The sequence below is a fragment of the Sinohyriopsis cumingii genome, chromosome 7, assembly GCF_028554795.1.
Source record: "Sinohyriopsis cumingii isolate HCF-2022 chromosome 7, ASM2855479v2, whole genome shotgun sequence".
NCBI classification, from domain to species: Eukaryota; Metazoa; Mollusca; class Bivalvia; order Unionida; family Unionidae; genus Sinohyriopsis; species Sinohyriopsis cumingii.
The window spans coordinates 31697996-31721176 of NC_142967.1; the positions used below are offsets into that span (position 1 = coordinate 31697996).

Here is a 23181-nt window from a genome sequence, read left to right on the forward strand (position 1 = left end):
GGTATGTTGGACTGGAATCTGTCAGTGAAATGTAGCACAGAGAATAAATTTTGTATTTGATTCTGGATCGAATGGATAGCCAGTGTAGGGTACAGAGCAGCGGGGAGGTGTGCTCTGATTGTGGTACTCTAAGTAATGTCTGAACAGCTGTTTTTTTTAAGTTTCTGGAGTAGATATTGAGATGAACCAGACAGAATTGAGTTACAATAGTCCAGTCTTGAAAGTACTAATGAACATACAAGTGTTTTAGTGGCATGAACTGAAAGATGAAACCATTTTTTATTTCTTTAGCAACACATACACATACATGTAAAAGGTGTTATTTTCTGGATTGAGTTTTAATCATCAGTATCTTAGTTCTGCCATTTGGCAAAGAGCTGGGTAATAATTCAAAGTGTGTTATGTAATAGACTTCATTTAATTCACACTTCAGTCAAATACATGTATTATGATTTGAAATGTGCTGACACTGCCAGAATTCGACCCAGTAGCATTGTTTACATTCACTGAATATGCCATTAATAAACATGGCCTTGCTTTCAGCAAGAGCATAATACTGACAGATTTGGACTAAATGCTTACCATTACATGGCCTTGCAAGAGCATGATACTGACAGATTTGGACTAAATGCTTACCATTACATTGCCTTGCTTTCAGCATGATACTGACAGATTTGGACTGAATGCTTACCATTACATGGCCTTGCTTTCAGCATGATACTGACAGATTTGGACTAAATGCTTTCCATTACATTGCCTTACAAGAGCATGATAACTGACAGATTTGGACTAAATGCTTTCCATTACATTGCCTTGCAAGAGCATGATAACTGACAGATTTGGACTAAATGCTTACCATTACATTGCCTTACAAGAGCATAATACTGATAGATTTCGACTAAATGCTTACCATTACATGGCCTTGCTTTCAGCATGATAACTGACAGATTTGGACTAAATGCTTTCCATTACGTTGCCTTGCAAGAGCATGATAACTGACAGATTTGGACTAAATGCTTACCATTACATGGCCTTGCTTTCAACATGATACTGACAGATTTGGACTAAATGCTTACCATTACATTGCCTTGCTTTCAGCATGATACTGACAGATTTGGACTAAATGCTTACCATTACATGGCCTTGCTTTCAGCATGATACTGACAGATTTGGACTAAATGCTTTCCATTACATTGCCTTACAAGAGCATGATAACTGACAGATTTGGACTAAATGCTTTCCATTACATTGCCTTGCAAGAGCATGATAACTGACAGATTTGGACTAAATGCTTACCATTACATTGCCTTACAAGAGCATAATACTGATAGATTTGGACTAAATGCTTACCATTACATGGCCTTGCTTTCAGCATGATAACTGACAGATTTGGACTAAATGCTTTCCATTACATTGCCTTGCAAGGGCATGATAACTGATAGATTTGGACTAAATGCTTACTATTACATGGCCCTGCTTTCAACATGATACTGACAGATTTGGACTAAATGCTTACCATTACATTGCCTTGCAAGAGCATGATAACTGACAGATTTGGACTAAATGCTTACCATTACATTGCCTTACAAGAGCATAATACTGATAGATTTGGACTAAATGCTTACCATTACATGGCCTTGCTTTCAGCATGATAACTGACAGATTTGGACTAAATGCTTTCCATTACATTGCCTTGCAAGAGCATGATAACTGACAGATTTGGACTAAATGCTTACCATTACATGGCCTTGCTTTCAGCATGATACTGACAGATTTGGACTAAATGCTTACCATTACTTTGCCTTGTGTAATTTAAATGAGTTTAACAATTTCTTGATGCATTTTTGCATTATGTAAATATTTTGCTTTTCTGGAGCTCTTACAGCATTATTGATATATATGTTTGTAGGCATATGTAGAGACCCATTAGATTTCATTCCATTTTAGAACATTTCAAAGATTTTATTATCTTTTAATTTTGGAACTTGTACCTTATTGGTCTGCAGTACTTTCAACACAAATCTTTTTTGTTGGTGCTATTTTGGGTCCTGGATTTCAGCCTCCTGGTTCGTCTTTTCAGGCAGATGTTAAACTTATTGTACTTTCTGCAGATCTGAAGGATTTTTATGCAAGTTAGAATGACCAAACTGGTTTGATGTTAATATGACCAAACTGGTTTGATGTTAATATGACCAAACTGGTTTGATGTTAATATGACCAGACTGGTTTGATGTTAATATGACCAGACAGGTTTGATGTTAATATGACCAGACAGGTTTGATGTTAATATGACCAAACTGGTTTGATGTTAATATGACCAGACAGGTTTGATGTTAATATGACCAAACTGGTTTGATGTTAATGAGAGGAAGACTAAAATCAGGGACTTTATATATCACACTCATAATCGAATTCAATTTTGTTCACCATGCTAGAATGTTTTTTTTTTTTTTAATAGTACCAGTGTCACAGAAGTTTTTTTTCTCCATGGATGTGCAACAAACCTTGTATTTCCAATTTCCATAAAAATGGCTAGCATCTTGTATATATCCACATTTGACTTTCTGTGATCCTGGCTGCCAAACAAGAGGTTGCGGGTTTGAAACTCACAGTGGCATCCCAAATTTCTTTTTCTTTATTTGTATTTTTATGTTCAAACTTTCTTTTTAACACATTCATCCCAATTTGTTTGGTTTTGATTTTTTAAAAACTTTTTCACCCCATCCTATTGTGGGCAGTTAACCTTGTTACTAAATATAGAAAAATGTATAAACAACAATTCCTCAAAAATGGCTCAAATGAAATTGTCTAAAAAAACATTGGCATATGGACCTTTCAGTTTTGTACATATGATAATTATTCAACATCAAACAATTTATTTTCAAAAACAACCCATTAGAACTTGGGTACCCGCCTGTTCACGATTAGCCATAGGGTACCTATCATGTAAAACAGAAAACAAACATCAACACGTTTCCAAGTTCAGAACAAAGATTATATCTGGCGACATCAGGAGCAAGCAAGGCACAGAATAATGAGTATAGTGTGCAGTTCGTGTGATGTTATATTTGTCCATCTTAGGCCTCAGTCTACTGATCTTATATTTTCCTTGTGTGCAACTGTTTGGCTATGTACATGTATGCCTAACAGTTTCCTTATTTTCTGTGCATAGTAACTACATGACACATTTCCAAGAAAACAGATGGGTTTCTTGAAGTTGAAATCATGTGTCACCGATTCATTATAGTTTCATACACACTTACATAGCAGACCAGTCTGTATTGAAGAAAAAATAATATTCCCAAATATTATGTGACGTCCATGTAACTCATGGATGTTATATGACAAAAGATGTTAAAGGAGAGGGATTTTGTTAAACTGTAGAGCATTGTTGCATCAGGCAAAAGACAGATAAATAGCGCTTTACAAATTTTGAAAGAGGAATTCGGTAGTGATGTAATGATCCATTCAGAATTTTGGACTTAAGCTTACAACCTTTCAATGAAAGTTAAACATGATGTAGACTACTTAAAGTAAATGTTGCACATAAATAATTTATCACTTAGGTTTTGTGTAGACCTGTATTAACGCACTAATTGACATAGATTTAGCCGATTTGTAACAAGAATTTTAATTAACTGCAGATCCAGGTAAATAGCAAAAATAAATGCATGTTCTTCATACAGTTTTCTGTAATTATGGCGTGTAATACATAGATTACTCTTTTTATGCTGAGATTTCACTCATTTGCCACTCATATTAGTAATAATTATGCTTATACCTTGGGGGTGGGTGGGGAGTGGCATGGATGAACTTACAACAAAGCAATTTATGTTCACAGTTCATATAACTTCCCTTTGATCGATTATTCTGCAAACAGTCATTGGGATAGACATGTACCCAGTTGACTTTTTCTATAAAAATAACATCTTTATTGAGACATTGAGTTGCACAAAATACTTATGTCATTTTCTCATTTGTTACGGATTTTGTTTGCTTTTCAGACATATATGCAAGTGTGCCTTTTAAGTATGATCAGAAGTTTTTTGGGCGAGATGGACAGATCTCCGCTGATCAGATAAAAAATGTCCTTGGTGGAAGATATCAGGTAATTTTTATTAAGCATCATGCTAATGATTGTTGGATGGTAAATTATATAAAGACCCTAATTGGTAAGTTGGATGGTGTATTATATCCAGACCCTAATTGGTAAGTTGGATGGTATATTATATCCAGACCCTAATTGGTAAGTTGGATGGTATATTATATCCAGACCCTAATTGGTAAGTTGGATGGTATATTATATCCAGACCCTAATTGGTAAGTTGGATGGTATATTATATCCAGACCCTAATTGGTAAGTTGGATGGTATATTATATAAAGACCCTAATTGGTAAGTTGGATGGTATATTATATCCAGACCCTAATTGGTAAGTTGGATGGTATATTATATAAAGACACTAATTGGTAAGTTGGATGGTATATTATATCCAGACTCTAATTGGTAAGTTGGATGGTATATTATATAAAGACCCTAATTGGTAAGTTGAATGGTATATTATATAAAGACCCTAATTGGTAAGTTGGATGGTATATTATATCCAGACCCTAATTGGTAAGTTGGATGGTATATTATATAAAGACACTAATTGGTAAGTTGGATGGTATATTATATAAAGACCCTAATTGGTAAGTTGGATGGTATATTATATAAAGACCCTAATTGGTAAGTTGGATGGTATATTATATCCAGACCCTAATTGGTAAGTTGGATGGTATATTATATAAAGACACTAATTGGTAAGTTGAATGGTATATTATATAAAGACCCTAATTGGTAAGTTGGATGGTATATTATATCCAGACCCTAATTGGTAAGTTGGATGGTATATTATATAAAGACCCTAATTGGTAAGTTGGATGGTATATTATATCCAGACCCTAATTGGTAAGTTGGATGGTATATTATATCCAGACCCTAATTGGTAAGTTGGATGGTATATTATATCCAGACCCTAATTGGTAAGTTGGATGGTATATTATATAAAGACCCTAATTGGTAAGTTGGATGGTATATTATATAAAGACCCTAATTGGTAAGTTGGATGGTATATTATATCCAGACTCTAATTGGTAAGTTGGATGGTATATTATATAAAGACCCTAATTGGTAAGTTGAATGGTATATTATATAAAGACCCTAATTGGTAAGTTGGATGGTATATTATATCCAGACCCTAATTGGTAAGTTGGATGGTATATTATATAAAGACACTAATTGGTAAGTTGGATGGTATATTATATAAAGACCCTAATTGGTAAGTTGGATGGTATATTATATAAAGACCCTAATTGGTAAGTTGGATGGTATATTATATCCAGACCCTAATTGGTAAGTTGGATGGTATATTATATCCAGACCCTAATTGGTAAGTTGGATGGTATATTATATCCAGACCCTAATTGGTAAGTTGGATGGTATATTATATAAAGACCCAAATTGGTAAGTTGGATGGTATATTATATAAAGACCCTAATTGGTAAGTTGAATGGTATATTATATAAAGACCCTAATTGGTAAGTTGGATGGTATATTATATCCAGACCCTAATTGGTAAGTTGGATGGTATATTATATCCAGACCCTAATTGGTAAGTTGGATGGTATATTATATAAAGACCCTAATTGGTAAGTTGGATGGTATATTATATAAAGACCCTAATTGGTAAGTTGGATGGTATATTATATCCAGACCCTAATTGGTAAGTTGGATGGTATATTATATAAAGACCCTAATTGGTAAGTTGGATGGTATATTATATCCAGACCCTAATTGGTAAGTTGGATGGTATATTATATCCAGACCCTAATTGGTAAGTTGGATGGTATATTATATCCAGACCCTAATTGGTAAGTTGGATGGTATATTATATCCAGACCCTAATTGGTAAGTTGGATGGTATATTATATCCAGACCCTAATTGGTAAGTTGGATGGTATATTATATCCAGACCCTAATTGGTAAGTTGGATGGTATATTATATAAAGACCCTAATTGGTAAGTTGGATGGTATATTATATCCAGACCCTAATTGGTAAGTTGGATGGTATATTATATCCAGACCCTAATTGGTAAGTTGGATGGTATATTATATCCAGACCCTAATTGGTAAGTTGGATGGTATATTATATAAAGACCCTAATTGGTAAGTTGGATGGTATATTATATAAAGACCCTAATTGGTAAGTTGGATGGTATATTATATAAAGACCCTAATTGGTAAGTTGGATGGTATATTATATCCAGACCCTAATTGGTAAGTTGGATGGTATATTATATAAAGACCCTAATTGGTAAGTTGGATGGTATATTATATAAAGACCCTAATTGGTAAGTTGGATGGTATATTATATAAAGACCCTAATTGGTAAGTTGAATGGTATATTATATAAAGACCCTAATTGGTAAGTTGGATGGTATATTATATAAAAACCCTAATTGGTAAGTTGGATGGTATATTATATAAAGACCCTAATTGGTAAGTTGGATGGTATATTATATCCAGACCCTAATTGGTAAGTTGGATGGTATATTATATCCAGACTCTAATTGGTAAGTTGGATGGTATATTATATCCAGACTCTAATTGGTAAGTTGGATGGTATATTATATAAAGACCCTAATTGGTAAGTTGGATGGTATATTATATCCAGACCCTAATTGGTAAGTTGGATGGTATATTATATCCAGACCCTAATTGGTAAGTTGGATGGTATATTATATCCAGACCCTAATTGGTAAGTTGGATGGTATATTATATAAAGACCCTAATTGGTAAGTTGGTTGGTATATTATATCCAGACCCTAATTGGTAAGTTGGATGGTATATTATATCCAGACTCTAATTGGTAAGTTGGATGGTATCTTATATAAAGACCCTAAGTGGTAAGTTGGATGGTATATTATATCCAGACCCTAATTGGTAAGTTATTGGTTTTTTGTGAACCAATGTCATTTTGCCTATAGTAGTGAAATCTGGTACTTAACTTATCTGATAACCCAAATTAACAAACTTTCTGTCACACTATTCCCGTGTCATATTGGCCATTTTGAAGTCCGTACAAGTCATTATCTATAAGAAGCTGTTATTTATCAGAAAGAAATACAAGTGTACAGTTATAGCTTTTGACAAAGAGTTGAATGATTTTTGAGCAATTTGTTTTTAAAGGTTGACAAGTACTGATAATGGACCCTACTGCTAATGTAACACAAACTATGGTGGATTCCCAATTTTAGCACTTTACTCCAGAAAATTGTATTCCCAATTCATCAGATTATTTTCCCAAAGTGTATAACTCAGGACCCATTTCAAATTACCCAAGAAAAATTGCTTGATGATTATCCAGCAATTAATTATAGCTAGGGTATATTTTTTAGGGAATAGTCAGTCTTCAGTTTAGTTCTTTTCTGTGAAAGAGAGAATCATATTATTGGTGGCAAGAGGTGAAAGTTCATTGTATTGTGATTTGAATTTCTGCATGATAAGTAAAGTTTTACAATTTTCATAAAAATCAGTCATAGAAACCCATGTAGAGGTAGCTGGATTTCATGGTCAAAAGTTAAAAAAGGTCAAGGTTGCTTGAGAAATTATGGCATAATGCTTACCACTTTGAAGATTTAAGGTTGTTAGTGGTGGTTTTACTGTCATAAATTGAGTTTTCCTAGTTATGCATCAGTAGAACTGGAATAGATTGGGACTTTGTTATTCCAAATAGGTCAAGTTTTTTGAAGCATTTAGCATCATGTCTCTTGCATGAGATATATTTTGGTTGAAGTAGCAGATGATTGACTTTGAAAATTCAGAAGGTCATCAATATTCCAGCTAGAACTGAATAAAGGGGGGGGGGGGCAAAATGTGGTGACTAAACACCAGCTCAGGACACTTTAGACACGTTACAGGTCTATTCATCATATGAAGATGGTAGAAAGCTTAAAAATTGTATGACATTGATTTTAGTATGAAATCATGTTATTTTTACTGTGGTATTCATTAGCATTAAAGTATATTGTTACCTTGGACCCTTTGTGATTTTAAAACTTTGTAAGAGTATGTATCACTAATACATTTGATAGTAACAGTCGTAGGTTTAATTTTTATAAGCTAGCAAAGGTGATCCAAACAGAAAACAGAGAACTTATCTGGAAGGTTAAAAATAATGCCTATTAAAGACCAGATCCATTTGAGAAAAGCCAAGTTAAAGTACAAGATAGTCAATAACAGTGCTCCTGTATATTTACAGTCATGCTGCTATGTATATGTGGGTGTTTGATTATAAATAAGTTCCATGTTTGATGGCCTGATGTTTGTGCTTCAGCTGATTTACTATCTTTTATTAAAGTCATGATTATTATTATTATTATTAGTATTATTATTATTATCAAAATATGATTTTATTAAAGTTCATTAGCATCTTTTATCAAGCATTTACATATCAGGGCATAAATTGTATATTGGGCTTACATCAGAGTAGAGTGACTGCTGTTCTAAGATTTACCTATGGAAACTCACAATCTATACTACAAGTCATATATTCTTCCAACAATGGATTATTGTTCTAATGTATGGGGAAACTGTGCTAAATCTGAGCTTGACAGGATTTATAAACTTCAGAAATGAGCAGCACGCGTCATTTTAGATGAATCTATTGATCATCCCTCAAAAGCATTATTTACAGAACTCAAATGGTTCACAATATATGGCATGATATATTTTCACAAGGCATTTTTTTTTTATATAAATGTCTACATGGAACTGCACCAGAATATCTTCAGGTCTTATTCAGGCCTTTTTCAACACAATACCAGTTGAGATCAGTATCACATGGAAACCTTCTAGCACCAAAACCAAGAACAGAGCAATTTAAAAAGAGTTTTCAATACTCTGGTACAGTTCTGTGGAACAAGCTTCAACTACATGTAAAATCTGCTGAAAAATATTAGAGTATTTAAGAAGAGATATCATGAGAATGTATGTTTTTCTAATAGATAATGGAATTTAGTATTTTAATGCTAAACATTAAAATAAACAGTAATTATTGCTATCTTCATATAATGTGCATTGTTATAATCTCCTTAAGAGGGCCTCAAGGGAGAATAGTTCTTGACTAATGAGTCACCCTCTATAAATAAAGCATTATTATTATTAATATTATTATTAAGATTGGGCATACACCAGTTTGATTGAATAGTGTTCTAAGCATGGGAATACTCCAGTTAGATTGAATGATGTTCTAAGCATGGGAATACTCCAGTTAGATTGAATGATGTTCTAAGCATGGGAATACTCCAGTTAGATTGAATGATGTTCTAAGCATGGGAATACTCCAGTTTAGATTGAATGGTGTTCTAAGCATGGGGATACACCAGTTAGATTGAATGATGTTCTAAGCATGGGGATATACCAGTTAGATTGAATGGTGTTCTAAGTATGGGAATACTCCAGTTGGATTGAATGGTGTTCTAAGCATAGGGATACACCAGTTAGATTGGATGGTGTTCGAAGCATAGGGATACACCAGTTAGATTGAATGGTGTTCTAAGCATGGGAATACTCTAGTTGGATTGAATGGTGTTCTAGGCATGGGAATACACCAGTTTAGATTGAATGGTGTTCTAAGCAATGGGATACACCAGTAAGATTGAATGGTGTTCTAAGCATGGGGATACACCAGTTAGATTGGATGGTGTTCGAAGCATAGGGATACACCAGCTAGATTGAATGGTGTTCTAAGCATGGGAATACACCAGTTTAGATTGAATGGTGTTCTAAGCATGGGGATACACCAGTTAGATTGAATGGTGTTCTAAGCATGGGGATACACCAGTTAGATTGAATGGTGTTCTAAGCATGGGGATACACCAGTTAGATTGGATTGTGTTCGAAGCATAGGGATACACCAGTTAGATTGAATGATGTTCTAAGCATGGGAATACTCCAGTTGGATTGAATGGTGTTCTAGGCATGGGAATACACCAGTTTAGATTGAATGGTGTTCTAAGCATGGGGATACACCAGTTAGATTGAATGGTGTTCTAAGCATGGGGATACACCAGTTAGATTGAATGGTGTTCTTAGCATGGGGATACACCAGTTAGATTGAATGGTGTTCTAAGCATGGGGATACACCAGTTAGATTGAATGATGTTCTAAGCATGGGAATACTCCAGTTGGATTGAATGGTGTTCTAGGCGTGGGAATACACCAGTTTAGATTGAATGGTGTTCTAAGCATGGGGATACACCAGTTAGATTGAATGGTGTTCTAAGCATGGGGATACACCAGTTAGATTGAATGGTGTTCTAAGCATGGGGATACACCAGTTAGATTGGATTGTGTTCGAAGCATAGGGATACACCAGTTAGATTGAATGATGTTCTAAGCATGGGAATACTCCAGTTGGATTGAATGGTGTTCTAGGCATGGGAATACACCAGTTAGATTGAATGGTGTTCTAAGCATGGGGATACACCAGTTAGATTGAATGGTGTTCTAAGCATGGGGATACACCAGTTGGATTGAATGGTGTTCTACGCATGGGGATACACCAATTAGATTGAATGGTGTTCTAAGCATGGGAATACACCAGTTAGATTGGATGGTGTTCGAAGCATAGGGATACACCAGTTAGATTGGATATTGTTCTAAGCATGGGAATAACACCAGTTGGATTGAATGGTGTTCTAAGCATGGGGATACACCAGTTAGATTGGATGGTGTTCGAAGCATGGGGATACACCAGTTAGGTTGAATGGTGTTCTAAGCATGGGAATACACCAGTTAGATTGAATGGTGTTCTAGGCATGGGAATACACCAGTTTAGATTGAATGGTGTTCTAAGCATGGGGATACACCAGTTAGATTGCATGGTGTTCTAAGCATGGGAATACACCAGTTAGATTGGATGGTGTTCTAAGCATGGGGATACACCAGTTAGATTGGATAGTGTTCTAAGCATGGGAATACACCAGTTGGATTGTATGGTGTTCTAAGCATGGGAATACACCAGTTGGATTGAATGGTGTTCTGAGCCTGAGAATACACCAGTTAGATTGGATATTGTTCTAGGCATGGGGATACACCAGTTAGATTGAATGGTGTTCTATGCATGGGAATACACCAGTTAGATTCAATGGTGTTCTATGCATGGGAATACTCCAGTTAGATTGGATGGTGTTCTATGCTTGGGAATACACCAGTTGGATTGAATGGTGTTCTAGGCATGGGAATACACCAGTTAGATTGAATGGTGTTCTATGCATGGGAATACTTCAGTTAGATTGGATGGTGTTCGAAGCATGGGAATACACCAGTTGGATTGAATGGTGTTCTAAGCATGGGAATACACCAGTTGGATTGAATGCTGTTCTGAGCCTGAGAATACACCAGTTGGATTGAATGGTGTTCTAGGCATGGGGATACACCAGTTAGATTGAATGGTGTTCTAAGCATGGGGATACACCAGTTGGATTGAATGGTGTTCTAAGCATGGGAATACTCCAGTTGGATTGAATGGTGTTCTAGGCATGGGAATACACCAGTTTAGATTGAATGGTGTTCTAAGCATGGGGATACACCAGTTAGATTGAATGGTGTTCTAAGCATGGGGATACACCAGTTAGATTGAATGGTGTTCTAAGCATGGGGATACACCAGTTAGATTGAATGGTGTTCTAAGCATGGGGATACACCAGTTAGATTGGATTGTGTTCGAAGCATAGGGATACACCAGTTAGATTGAATGATGTTCTAAGCATGGGAATACACCAGTTAGATTGGATGGTGTTCGAAGCATAGGGATACACCAGTTAGATTGGATATTGTTCTAAGCATGGGAATAACACCAGTTGGATTGAATGGTGTTCTAAGCATGGGGATACACCAGTTAGATTGGATGGTGTTCAAAGCATGGGGATACACCAGTTAGGTTGAATGGTGTTCTAAGCATGGGAATACACCAGTTAGATTGAATGGTGTTCTAGGCATGGGAATACACCAGTTTAGATTGAATGGTGTTCTAAGCATGGGGATACACCAGTTAGATTGAATGGTGTTCTAAGCATGGGAATACACCAGTTAGATTGGATGGTGTTCTAAGCATGGGGATACACCAGTTAGATTGAATGGTGTTCTAAGCATGGGGATACACCAGTTAGATTGAATGGTGTTCTAAGCATGGGGATACACCAGTTAGATTGGATTGTGTTCGAAGCATAGGGATACACCAGTTAGATTGAATGATGTTCTAAGCATGGGAATACACCAGTTAGATTGGATGGTGTTCGAAGCATAGGGATACACCAGTTAGATTGGATATTGTTCTAAGCATGGGAATAACACCAGTTGGATTGAATGGTGTTCTAAGCATGGGGATACACCAGTTAGATTGGATGGTGTTCAAAGCATGGGGATACACCAGTTAGGTTGAATGGTGTTCTAAGCATGGGAATACACCAGTTAGATTGAATGGTGTTCTAGGCATGGGAATACACCAGTTTAGATTGAATGGTGTTCTAAGCATGGGGATACACCAGTTAGATTGAATGGTGTTCTAAGCATGGGAATACACCAGTTAGATTGGATGGTGTTCTAAGCATGGGGATACACCAGTTAGATTGGATAGTGTTCTAAGCATGGGAATACACCAGTTGGATTGTATGGTGTTCTAAGCATGGGAATACACCAGTTGGATTGAATGGTGTTCTGAGCCTGAGAATACACCAGTTAGATTGGATATTGTTCTAGGCATGGGGATACACCAGTTAGATTGAATGGTGTTCTAAGCATGGGAATACACCAGTTAGATTGAATGGTGTTCTATGCATGGGAATACTCCAGTTAGATTGGATGGTGTTCTATGCTTGGGAATACACCAGTTGGATTGAATGGTGTTCTAGGCATGGGAATACACCAGTTAGATTGAATGGTGTTCTATGCATGGGAATACTCCAGTTAGATTGGATGGTGTTCGAAGCATGGGAATACACCAGTTGGATTGAATGGTGTTCTAAGCATGGGAATACACCAGTTAGATTGGATGGTGTTCTAAGCATGGGGATACACCAGTTAGATTGGATAGTGTTCTAAGCATGGGAATACACCAGTTGGATTGTATGGTGTTCTAAGCATGGGAATACACCAGTTGGATTGAATGGTGTTCTGAGCCTGAGAATACACCAGTTAGATTGGATATTGTTCTAGACATGGGGATACACCAGTTAGATTGAATGGTGTTCTAAGCATGGGAATACACCAGTTAGATTGAATGGTGTTCTATGCATGGGAATACTCCAGTTAGATTGGATGGTGTTCTATGCTTGGGAATACACCAGTTGGATTGAATGGTGTTCTAGGCATGGGAATACACCAGTTAGATTGAATGGTGTTCTATGCATGGGAATACTCCAGTTAGATTGGATGGTGTTCGAAGCATGGGAATACACCAGTTGGATTGAATGGTGTTCTAAGCATGGGAATACACCAGTTGGATTGAATGGTGTTCTAGGCATGGGGATACACCAGTTAGATTGAATGGTGTTCTAAGCATGGGGATACACCAGTTGGATTGAATGGTGTTCTAAGCATGGGAATACTCCAGTTGGATTGAATGGTGTTCTAGGCATGGGAATACACCAGTTTATATTGAATGGTGTTCTAAGCATGGGGATACACCAGTTAGATTGAATGGTGTTCTAAGGATGGGGATACACCAGTTAGATTGAATGGTGTTCTAAGCATGGGGATACACCAGTTAGATTGAATGGTGTTCTAAGCATGGGGATACACCAGTTAGATTGAATGCTGTTCTAAGCATGGGGATACACCAGTTAGATTGGATTGTGTTCGAAGCATAGGGATACACCAGTTAGATTGAATGATGTTCTAAGCATGGGAATACTCCAGTTGGATTGAATGGTGTTCTAGGCATGGGAATACACCAGTTAGATTGAATGGTGTTCTAAGCATGGGGATACACCAGTTAGATTGAATGGTGTTCTAAGCATGGGGATACACCAGTTGGATTGAATGGTGTTCTACGCATGGGGATACACCAATTAGATTGAATGGTGTTCTAAGCATGGGAATACACCAGTTAGATTGGATGGTGTTCGAAGCATAGGGATACACCAGTTAGATTGGATATTGTTCTAAGCATGGGAATAACACCAGTTGGATTGAATGGTGTTCTAAGCATGGGGATACACCAGTTAGATTGGATGGTGTTCGAAGCATGGGGATACACCAGTTAGGTTGAATGGTGTTCTAAGCATGGGAATACACCAGTTAGATTGAATGGTGTTCTAGGCATGGGAATACACCAGTTTAGATTGAATGGTGTTCTAAGCATGGGGATACACCAGTTAGATTGCATGGTGTTCTAAGCATGGGAATACACCAGTTAGATTGGATGGTGTTCTAAGCATGGGGATACACCAGTTAGATTGGATAGTGTTCTAAGCATGGGAATACACCAGTTGGATTGTATGGTGTTCTAAGCATGGGAATACACCAGTTGGATTGAATGGTGTTCTGAGCCTGAGAATACACCAGTTAGATTGGATATTGTTCTAGGCATGGGGATACACCAGTTAGATTGAATGGTGTTCTATGCATGGGAATACACCAGTTAGATTCAATGGTGTTCTATGCATGGGAATACTCCAGTTAGATTGGATGGTGTTCTATGCTTGGGAATACACCAGTTGGATTGAATGGTGTTCTAGGCATGGGAATACACCAGTTAGATTGAATGGTGTTCTATGCATGGGAATACTTCAGTTAGATTGGATGGTGTTCGAAGCATGGGAATACACCAGTTGGATTGAATGGTGTTCTAAGCATGGGAATACACCAGTTGGATTGAATGCTGTTCTGAGCCTGAGAATACACCAGTTGGATTGAATGGTGTTCTAGGCATGGGGATACACCAGTTAGATTGAATGGTGTTCTAAGCATGGGGATACACCAGTTGGATTGAATGGTGTTCTAAGCATGGGAATACTCCAGTTGGATTGAATGGTGTTCTAGGCATGGGAATACACCAGTTTAGATTGAATGGTGTTCTAAGCATGGGGATACACCAGTTAGATTGAATGGTGTTCTAAGCATGGGGATACACCAGTTAGATTGAATGGTGTTCTAAGCATGGGGATACACCAGTTAGATTGAATGGTGTTCTAAGCATGGGGATACACCAGTTAGATTGGATTGTGTTCGAAGCATAGGGATACACCAGTTAGATTGAATGATGTTCTAAGCATGGGAATACACCAGTTAGATTGGATGGTGTTCGAAGCATAGGGATACACCAGTTAGATTGGATATTGTTCTAAGCATGGGAATAACACCAGTTGGATTGAATGGTGTTCTAAGCATGGGGATACACCAGTTAGATTGGATGGTGTTCAAAGCATGGGGATACACCAGTTAGGTTGAATGGTGTTCTAAGCATGGGAATACACCAGTTAGATTGAATGGTGTTCTAGGCATGGGAATACACCAGTTTAGATTGAATGGTGTTCTAAGCATGGGGATACACCAGTTAGATTGAATGGTGTTCTAAGCATGGGAATACACCAGTTAGATTGGATGGTGTTCTAAGCATGGGGATACACCAGTTAGATTGAATGGTGTTCTAAGCATGGGGATACACCAGTTAGATTGAATGGTGTTCTAAGCATGGGGATACACCAGTTAGATTGGATTGTGTTCGAAGCATAGGGATACACCAGTTAGATTGAATGATGTTCTAAGCATGGGAATACACCAGTTAGATTGGATGGTGTTCGAAGCATAGGGATACACCAGTTAGATTGGATATTGTTCTAAGCATGGGAATAACACCAGTTGGATTGAATGGTGTTCTAAGCATGGGGATACACCAGTTAGATTGGATGGTGTTCAAAGCATGGGGATACACCAGTTAGGTTGAATGGTGTTCTAAGCATGGGAATACACCAGTTAGATTGAATGGTGTTCTAGGCATGGGAATACACCAGTTTAGATTGAATGGTGTTCTAAGCATGGGGATACACCAGTTAGATTGAATGGTGTTCTAAGCATGGGAATACACCAGTTAGATTGGATGGTGTTCTAAGCATGGGGATACACCAGTTAGATTGGATAGTGTTCTAAGCATGGGAATACACCAGTTGGATTGTATGGTGTTCTAAGCATGGGAATACACCAGTTGGATTGAATGGTGTTCTGAGCCTGAGAATACACCAGTTAGATTGGATATTGTTCTAGGCATGGGGATACACCAGTTAGATTGAATGGTGTTCTAAGCATGGGAATACACCAGTTAGATTGAATGGTGTTCTATGCATGGGAATACTCCAGTTAGATTGGATGGTGTTCTATGCTTGGGAATACACCAGTTGGATTGAATGGTGTTCTAGGCATGGGAATACACCAGTTAGATTGAATGGTGTTCTATGCATGGGAATACTCCAGTTAGATTGGATGGTGTTCGAAGCATGGGAATACACCAGTTGGATTGAATGGTGTTCTAAGCATGGGAATACACCAGTTAGATTGGATGGTGTTCTAAGCATGGGGATACACCAGTTAGATTGGATAGTGTTCTAAGCATGGGAATACACCAGTTGGATTGTATGGTGTTCTAAGCATGGGAATACACCAGTTGGATTGAATGGTGTTCTGAGCCTGAGAATACACCAGTTAGATTGGATATTGTTCTAGACATGGGGATACACCAGTTAGATTGAATGGTGTTCTAAGCATGGGAATACACCAGTTAGATTGAATGGTGTTCTATGCATGGGAATACTCCAGTTAGATTGGATGGTGTTCTATGCTTGGGAATACACCAGTTGGATTGAATGGTGTTCTAGGCATGGGAATACACCAGTTAGATTGAATGGTGTTCTATGCATGGGAATACTCCAGTTAGATTGGATGGTGTTCGAAGCATGGGAATACACCAGTTGGATTGAATGGTGTTCTAAGCATGGGAATACACCAGTTGGATTGAATGGTGTTCTAGGCATGGGGATACACCAGTTAGATTGAATGGTGTTCTAAGCATGGGGATACACCAGTTGGATTGAATGGTGTTCTAAGCATGGGAATACTCCAGTTGGATTGAATGGTGTTCTAGGCATGGGAATACACCAGTTTAGATTGAATGGTGTTCTAAGCATGGGGATACACCAGTTAGATTGAATGGTGTTCTAAGGATGGGGATACACCAGTTAGATTGAATGGTGTTCTAAGCATGGGGATACACCAGTTAGATTGAATGGTGTTCTAAGCATGGGGATACACCAGTTAGATTGAATGCTGTTCTAAGCATGGGAATACTCCAGTTGGATTGAATGGTGTTCTAGGCGTGGGAATACACCAGTTTAGATTGAATGGTGTTCTAAGCATGGGGATACACCAGTTAGATTGAATGGTGTTCTAAGCATGGGGATACACCAGTTAGATTGAATGGTGTTCTAAGCATGGGGATACACCAGTTAGATTGGATTGTGTTCGAAGCATAGGGATACACCAGTTAGATTGAATGATGTTCTAAGCATGGGAATACTCCAGTTGGATTGAATGGTGTTCTAGGCATGGGAATACACCAGTTAGATTGAATGGTGTTCTAAGCATGGGGATACACCAGTTAGATTGAATGGTGTTCTAAGCATGGGGATACACCAGTTGGATTGAATGGTGTTCTACGCATGGGGATACACCAATTAGATTGAATGGTGTTCTAAGCATGGGAATACACCAGTTAGATTGGATGGTGTTCGAAGCATAGGGATACACCAGTTAGATTGGATATTGTTCTAAGCATGGGAATAACACCAGTTGGATTGAATGGTGTTCTAAGCATGGGGATACACCAGTTAGATTGGATGGTGTTCAAAGCATGGGGATACACCAGTTAGGTTGAATGGTGTTCTAAGCATGGGAATACACCAGTTAGATTGAATGGTGTTCTAGGCATGGGAATACACCAGTTTAGATTGAATGGTGTTCTAAGCATGGGGATACACCAGTTAGATTGAATGGTGTTCTAAGCATGGGAATACACCAGTTAGATTGGATGGTGTTCTAAGCATGGGGATACACCAGTTAGATTGGATAGTGTTCTAAGCATGGGAATACACCAGTTGGATTGTATGGTGTTCTAAGCATGGGAATACACCAGTTGGATTGAATGGTGTTCTGAGCCTGAGAATACACCAGTTGGATTGAATGGTGTTCTAGGCATGGGGATACACCAGTTAGATTGAATGGTGTTCTAAGCATGGGGATACACCAGTTGGATTGAATGGTGTTCTAAGCATGGGAATACTCCAGTTGGATTGAATGGTGTTCTAAGCATGGGGATACACCAGTTAGATTGAATGGTGTTCTAAGCATGGGAATACATCAGTTGGATTGAATGGTGTTCTAGGCATGGGGATACACCAGTTAGATTGGATGGTGTTCTAAGCATGGGGATACGCCAGTTAGGTTGAATGGTGTTCTAAGCATGGGAATACACCAGTTAGATTGAATGGTGTTCTAAGCATAAGGATACACCAGTTAGATTGAATGGTGTTCTAAGCATGGGAATAGACCAGTTAGACTGAATGGTGTTCTAAGCATGGGAATACATAAGTTAGATTGAATGGTGTTCTTAGCATAGGAATACACCAGTTTAGGTTGAGTGCTGTTCTGAATATGGAAATACACCAGTTTAGATTGAATGTTTTTCTAAGCATGGGAATACTAGAGTAGACTGATAGGTTTGTTTGGTATTTGAAATGTTTTGTAATTACAGCATCTGTTTTGTGTCATCCATCATGTGTCCATAATAGCACTTCTTAATTTAAAATGTTTTTGAAATGCCACACTCTATCAATTTTTGACAGAGGGCTTCCTGGCATGAAGGACTTTCAATTTTTACAAATGATGTTAATGAACCATCAAATATGTTTGGTATTTAAAAAAATATAAAAACCCTTAAACAGCTTAATGTAAAATAAGCACTTGGCAGACATTACTGAATTAGACATAAAGCATCCTGACTATATGGTGCTTTAAAATGTATGCAGATAATGCCTTCCTGTCATCAGAAGTAGCTGCCAAGACATAGAAAAGAGAAACCTTTGATTCTTTTGGTGTGATAAATGGTTTTTAGCTTTTTATAAATGATGCTGTCTGCCATGAATTATGGCCATCATTAATAAAAACAGAAGTCTTTAAATTACTTCTTCACTAAAAATATTCAACATATTTGACCGAAGTTGGCAGAAAGTCTATATATTAAGGGCTTTGATGTTTCTGCTCAAACAAGCGTGATGATATGTCATTAAACTACAGCTGACATTAGTAAAAATGGAAAAACTTCACTTAACAAAAACTGTTGAATAGTAATTTTTTTTTACAAATAATGCTGATCTCCCATCATGCATGTTGTAATACCTAAAGATAAAATAAAAGCTCTGTAAAATCCATACTTCAAGCTAGTAACTTGTTAAATCTGTTATCTCTCGGCATTTTGCTTATATAATCAACACCAGCATCCAGTTTGACAGTCATTTTTTGTGCCCTTCCCAGTCCATGTGAATAGTAAACAGAAAATGACTAAATGCATCTACATTTTTTGGTTGATTAGATTTTGTGAATATCAGTAGATTGGAATGAAATTTAACATTGTTCATGTAAAAAAGAGGACAAGTTTTGAAAAGTAAGTAGGGCGTCATAAATATCGGGAACAATCAAAGATAACTAGCTGGGAAAATGGTCCAGATATCTGTTTAAGCTGTGGTTGGTGTGGGTATTCATCCACTCTTCTGTTGGATATATTTGTGTCTATTGATATGTTTGGATCGTTGGTCTTCACAACTAGATTTATTAGAAAAGAGGCATATTGTGTGACAGATCTGGATGCTGTCATCTTCTGTGACCTAGAGTAATGACTAAAGGATGTATTTATGTGTAAAGTAATATAAATACATTTTTTATTCATGGGTTAATAAATTTGTAAATTTTCTTTTAGTTTTGCAAACCATAAATGTAATGATGATGTTGTGAATATAGGACCTCCCACTCCCATGCCTGCTCAGCAGGGACACATCTATGAATTTCATGAGCTGGCTTATAAACTTGCAAAAGTACGTTTTTGAAGGACCACAGAACCACAAGAACTGCAACCCGTAAATAAGTTCCTTTATTGTTCTGTCACCATGAAGTTCTTTTATGAAATCTAAGTACATTTTCAATAATTTTGGGTACAATATTCATAGAAGTTTAATTTAAAAAACGGTCTGACTGAAGTAGTTATGGTAGATGCTGCTAATATGTGTACATGTATATACTTTTATGTTTAAACCCAGATTTAATTTGGTTCATTTAAATAATTTAAATAATTCATCAAATTTAATTTTCAAGGATGTTAGGGGATGGTACAGTTTTAGACGCAATTCCTCCATGATGGTATCCTTGCGGGAGAGGACTTTGCACAGTACTCTGCTTGAAACGTTGATTACTACTCATCTAGACAACTTCTTGTTTTTGCTGTGCACAGTCTGGGTGACAGAGGACCATTCTACCCACTCATGGGATCATAGCTTCTACAGGTTGGGCCCTCGGTGAGTCAGATTAAATTTTCTCCATACATTAGCAGAAAGCAATATTAATAGAATCCATCATACACACTGGTGTGGGATGGGGAAATTCCACCAGTGAGTCAGGATTTATGGAAGGTAGGGAGACTGCAGATTTTCTACCCACAAATTTTTATCCTGGTGATAAGATATCCCTGTCCCACACCAACTTGTATTATGGATAAGTTTTCTCATTTCTCATCAGGAAAAAGTGTTGGTTAGCAAAGATGTTTTATGATCAGTAGGGATATAGATTTAGAAATAAATTCTTTCTTTTTTTTAAATTCTTGTAAATGGGAATTCTCTGTTGCAAACTCTGTGTAAGCAAACAAAGGTTGTTATGTTACTATTGGAACTGCTTGAAACAGTGCATGATATTCTTGACGTAAGCATCATGATGTCATCTATTGTAGTGTTACCGCATGTACTTATTGGAACTATTTCACGTTAAAAAAGTAATAAGTAAAAGAAAAAGTACATTATGATCCCATGGAACCTTGTTAGAGTTTTTGGTAAATATATTAAAAACAAAAATAAAAGTGAAGCAAACATAAATTTTGTTTCATCAGTTGAAATCTGATTGTATTACCTGTGCAAGAATGTTGAGACATACTTAGTACTTTGTGTCTCACCTGTATTAGCATGTTGAGACATAGATATAACCTTTCTGTTGGTAATGGCCATTTATCAATATTAAAGTTTAGCAGTGCTCAAAGAAAATTTTTTTAGACACAGGGCCAGGGCTGGTCACTTTAAAAAATGCACAAGCACTGACTGAAATTCCACAAGCATGGACTCCAATTTCAGTATGCCCAAAATTTCCCCTCTTTAATATTATTTGTCACACAGCATTGCAATTGCTACATTCTCTGAGTGAATCCTGGTAAGAATTAAGTTCATGCATGTCGATATGTTTGCAGTATGTGCAAATAATTACCTCCCCCCTTATTTATTTGCTGGTAAAACTCCGTCGACAAGGAGTTCTTAAATTTATTTTTGTTGGACTTTACTGAAAGCTAATTGCTGCCTAAATCAGCCTTAGAAATGAATCACGCTTTAAGAATATTCTGACAATTTAAATGATCATGCTTTGCGTTTTATATATGCAGTTAAATCCGACTTCAAAGAAAAGTTGCCATTGTTCATAACTTGTCAAATATCGATAATACACATATGGCTTAAACATTCTCATTTATAGCAATGTTATGTAATAACTTTTGTTCTCCTACACACATCTAGCATCTCTTTGATTTACCTATATTGGGTTGTTCCACATCCTTATTGTACCTATGCAGATTAGCACAGTGGGCTCACCCACTGCTGACTTCAAAGTCATCTTCAGCATAACACTTCTTACCTACTCACTCAGGAATGTTGAATTTCAACAAATTTATTATATATGCATACCTTGTCCCTGAATCATCCACCCACCCACTCATTCACTCAGGAATGACAAATTTCAACAAATTTATTATATATACATACCTTGTCCCTTAATAATCCACCCACCCACTCATTCTCTCAGGAATGATAAATTTCAACAAATTTATTATATATACATACCTTGTCCCTTAATCATCCACCCACCCACTCATTCACTCAGGAATGATAAATTTCGTCAAATTTATTGTATATACATACCTTGTCCCTTAATCATCCACCCACCCACTCATTCACTCAGGAATGATAAATTTCAACAAATTTATTATATATACATACCTTGTCCCTTAATAATCCACCCACCCACTCATTCACTCAGGAATGATAAATTTCAACAAATTTATTGTATATACATACCTTGTCCCTTAATAATCCACCCACCCACTCATTCACTCAGGAATGATAAATTTCAACAAATTTATTATATATACATACCTTGTCCCTTAATAATCCACCCACCCACTCATTCACTCAGGAATGATAAATTTCAACAAATTTATTATAATCTTTATCTTGATGATATTATGAATTTGGATTTCCTGCATTCTTTGTCAACATTTAATGGAGTTATGGCCTCCCCTGAAGAACCATTCTTTTATCTTTAACTTCCAACACAAGTTCCATTATTTAAAACCCAACCAAGCATATTATAGTGAGCAGTTCCTATTACAATGCACTCAGCACTAATAGTTCGTGTTGTATGTGTTTCAGGGGATTCCAGACTGTTCCAGTGGAGGTGACCAACCTAGGGGACACAACTCACACAGAGTACAAACAGAGGTCTAGTCATATGGTTTGCCCACAGCAGAGTGTCATGCAGTCTGTCTTCCAAGATCAGGAGTATGTACAGATGTCCATTTGAAGAATTAGGAAGGATTTCTTAAACTGTGTATCTGCAAACCATTCAGACTTGCATAGATCAGTGCTATTTTGGGGTTTTAGTCCAAAACAGACATTCATTTTAAAGTCTAATTGTTCTATTTTTCATTTATCAGTACTGCCTTTAAACCTGTATGCCAATACAACTAATCATTTTAACTTATTAGTCAACTTCAAAAATTCCAAT

At 37.0% G+C, this 23181-nt stretch overlaps 1 protein-coding gene across 1 annotated transcript in view; it reads left to right on the forward strand.

Moving 5' to 3' along the window:
* LOC149794976 (uncharacterized) overlaps positions 1-23181 on the forward strand; it is a 60347-nt gene that overhangs the window by 10451 nt on the left and 26715 nt on the right. The window contains exons 3-5 of the mRNA XM_089964637.1: positions 4005-4108; positions 20461-20660; positions 22827-22955. Coding sequence (XP_089820763.1) covers positions 4005-4108; positions 20461-20660; positions 22827-22955 — 433 coding nt within the window. The remainder of the gene's footprint in view (positions 1-4004; positions 4109-20460; positions 20661-22826; positions 22956-23181) is intronic.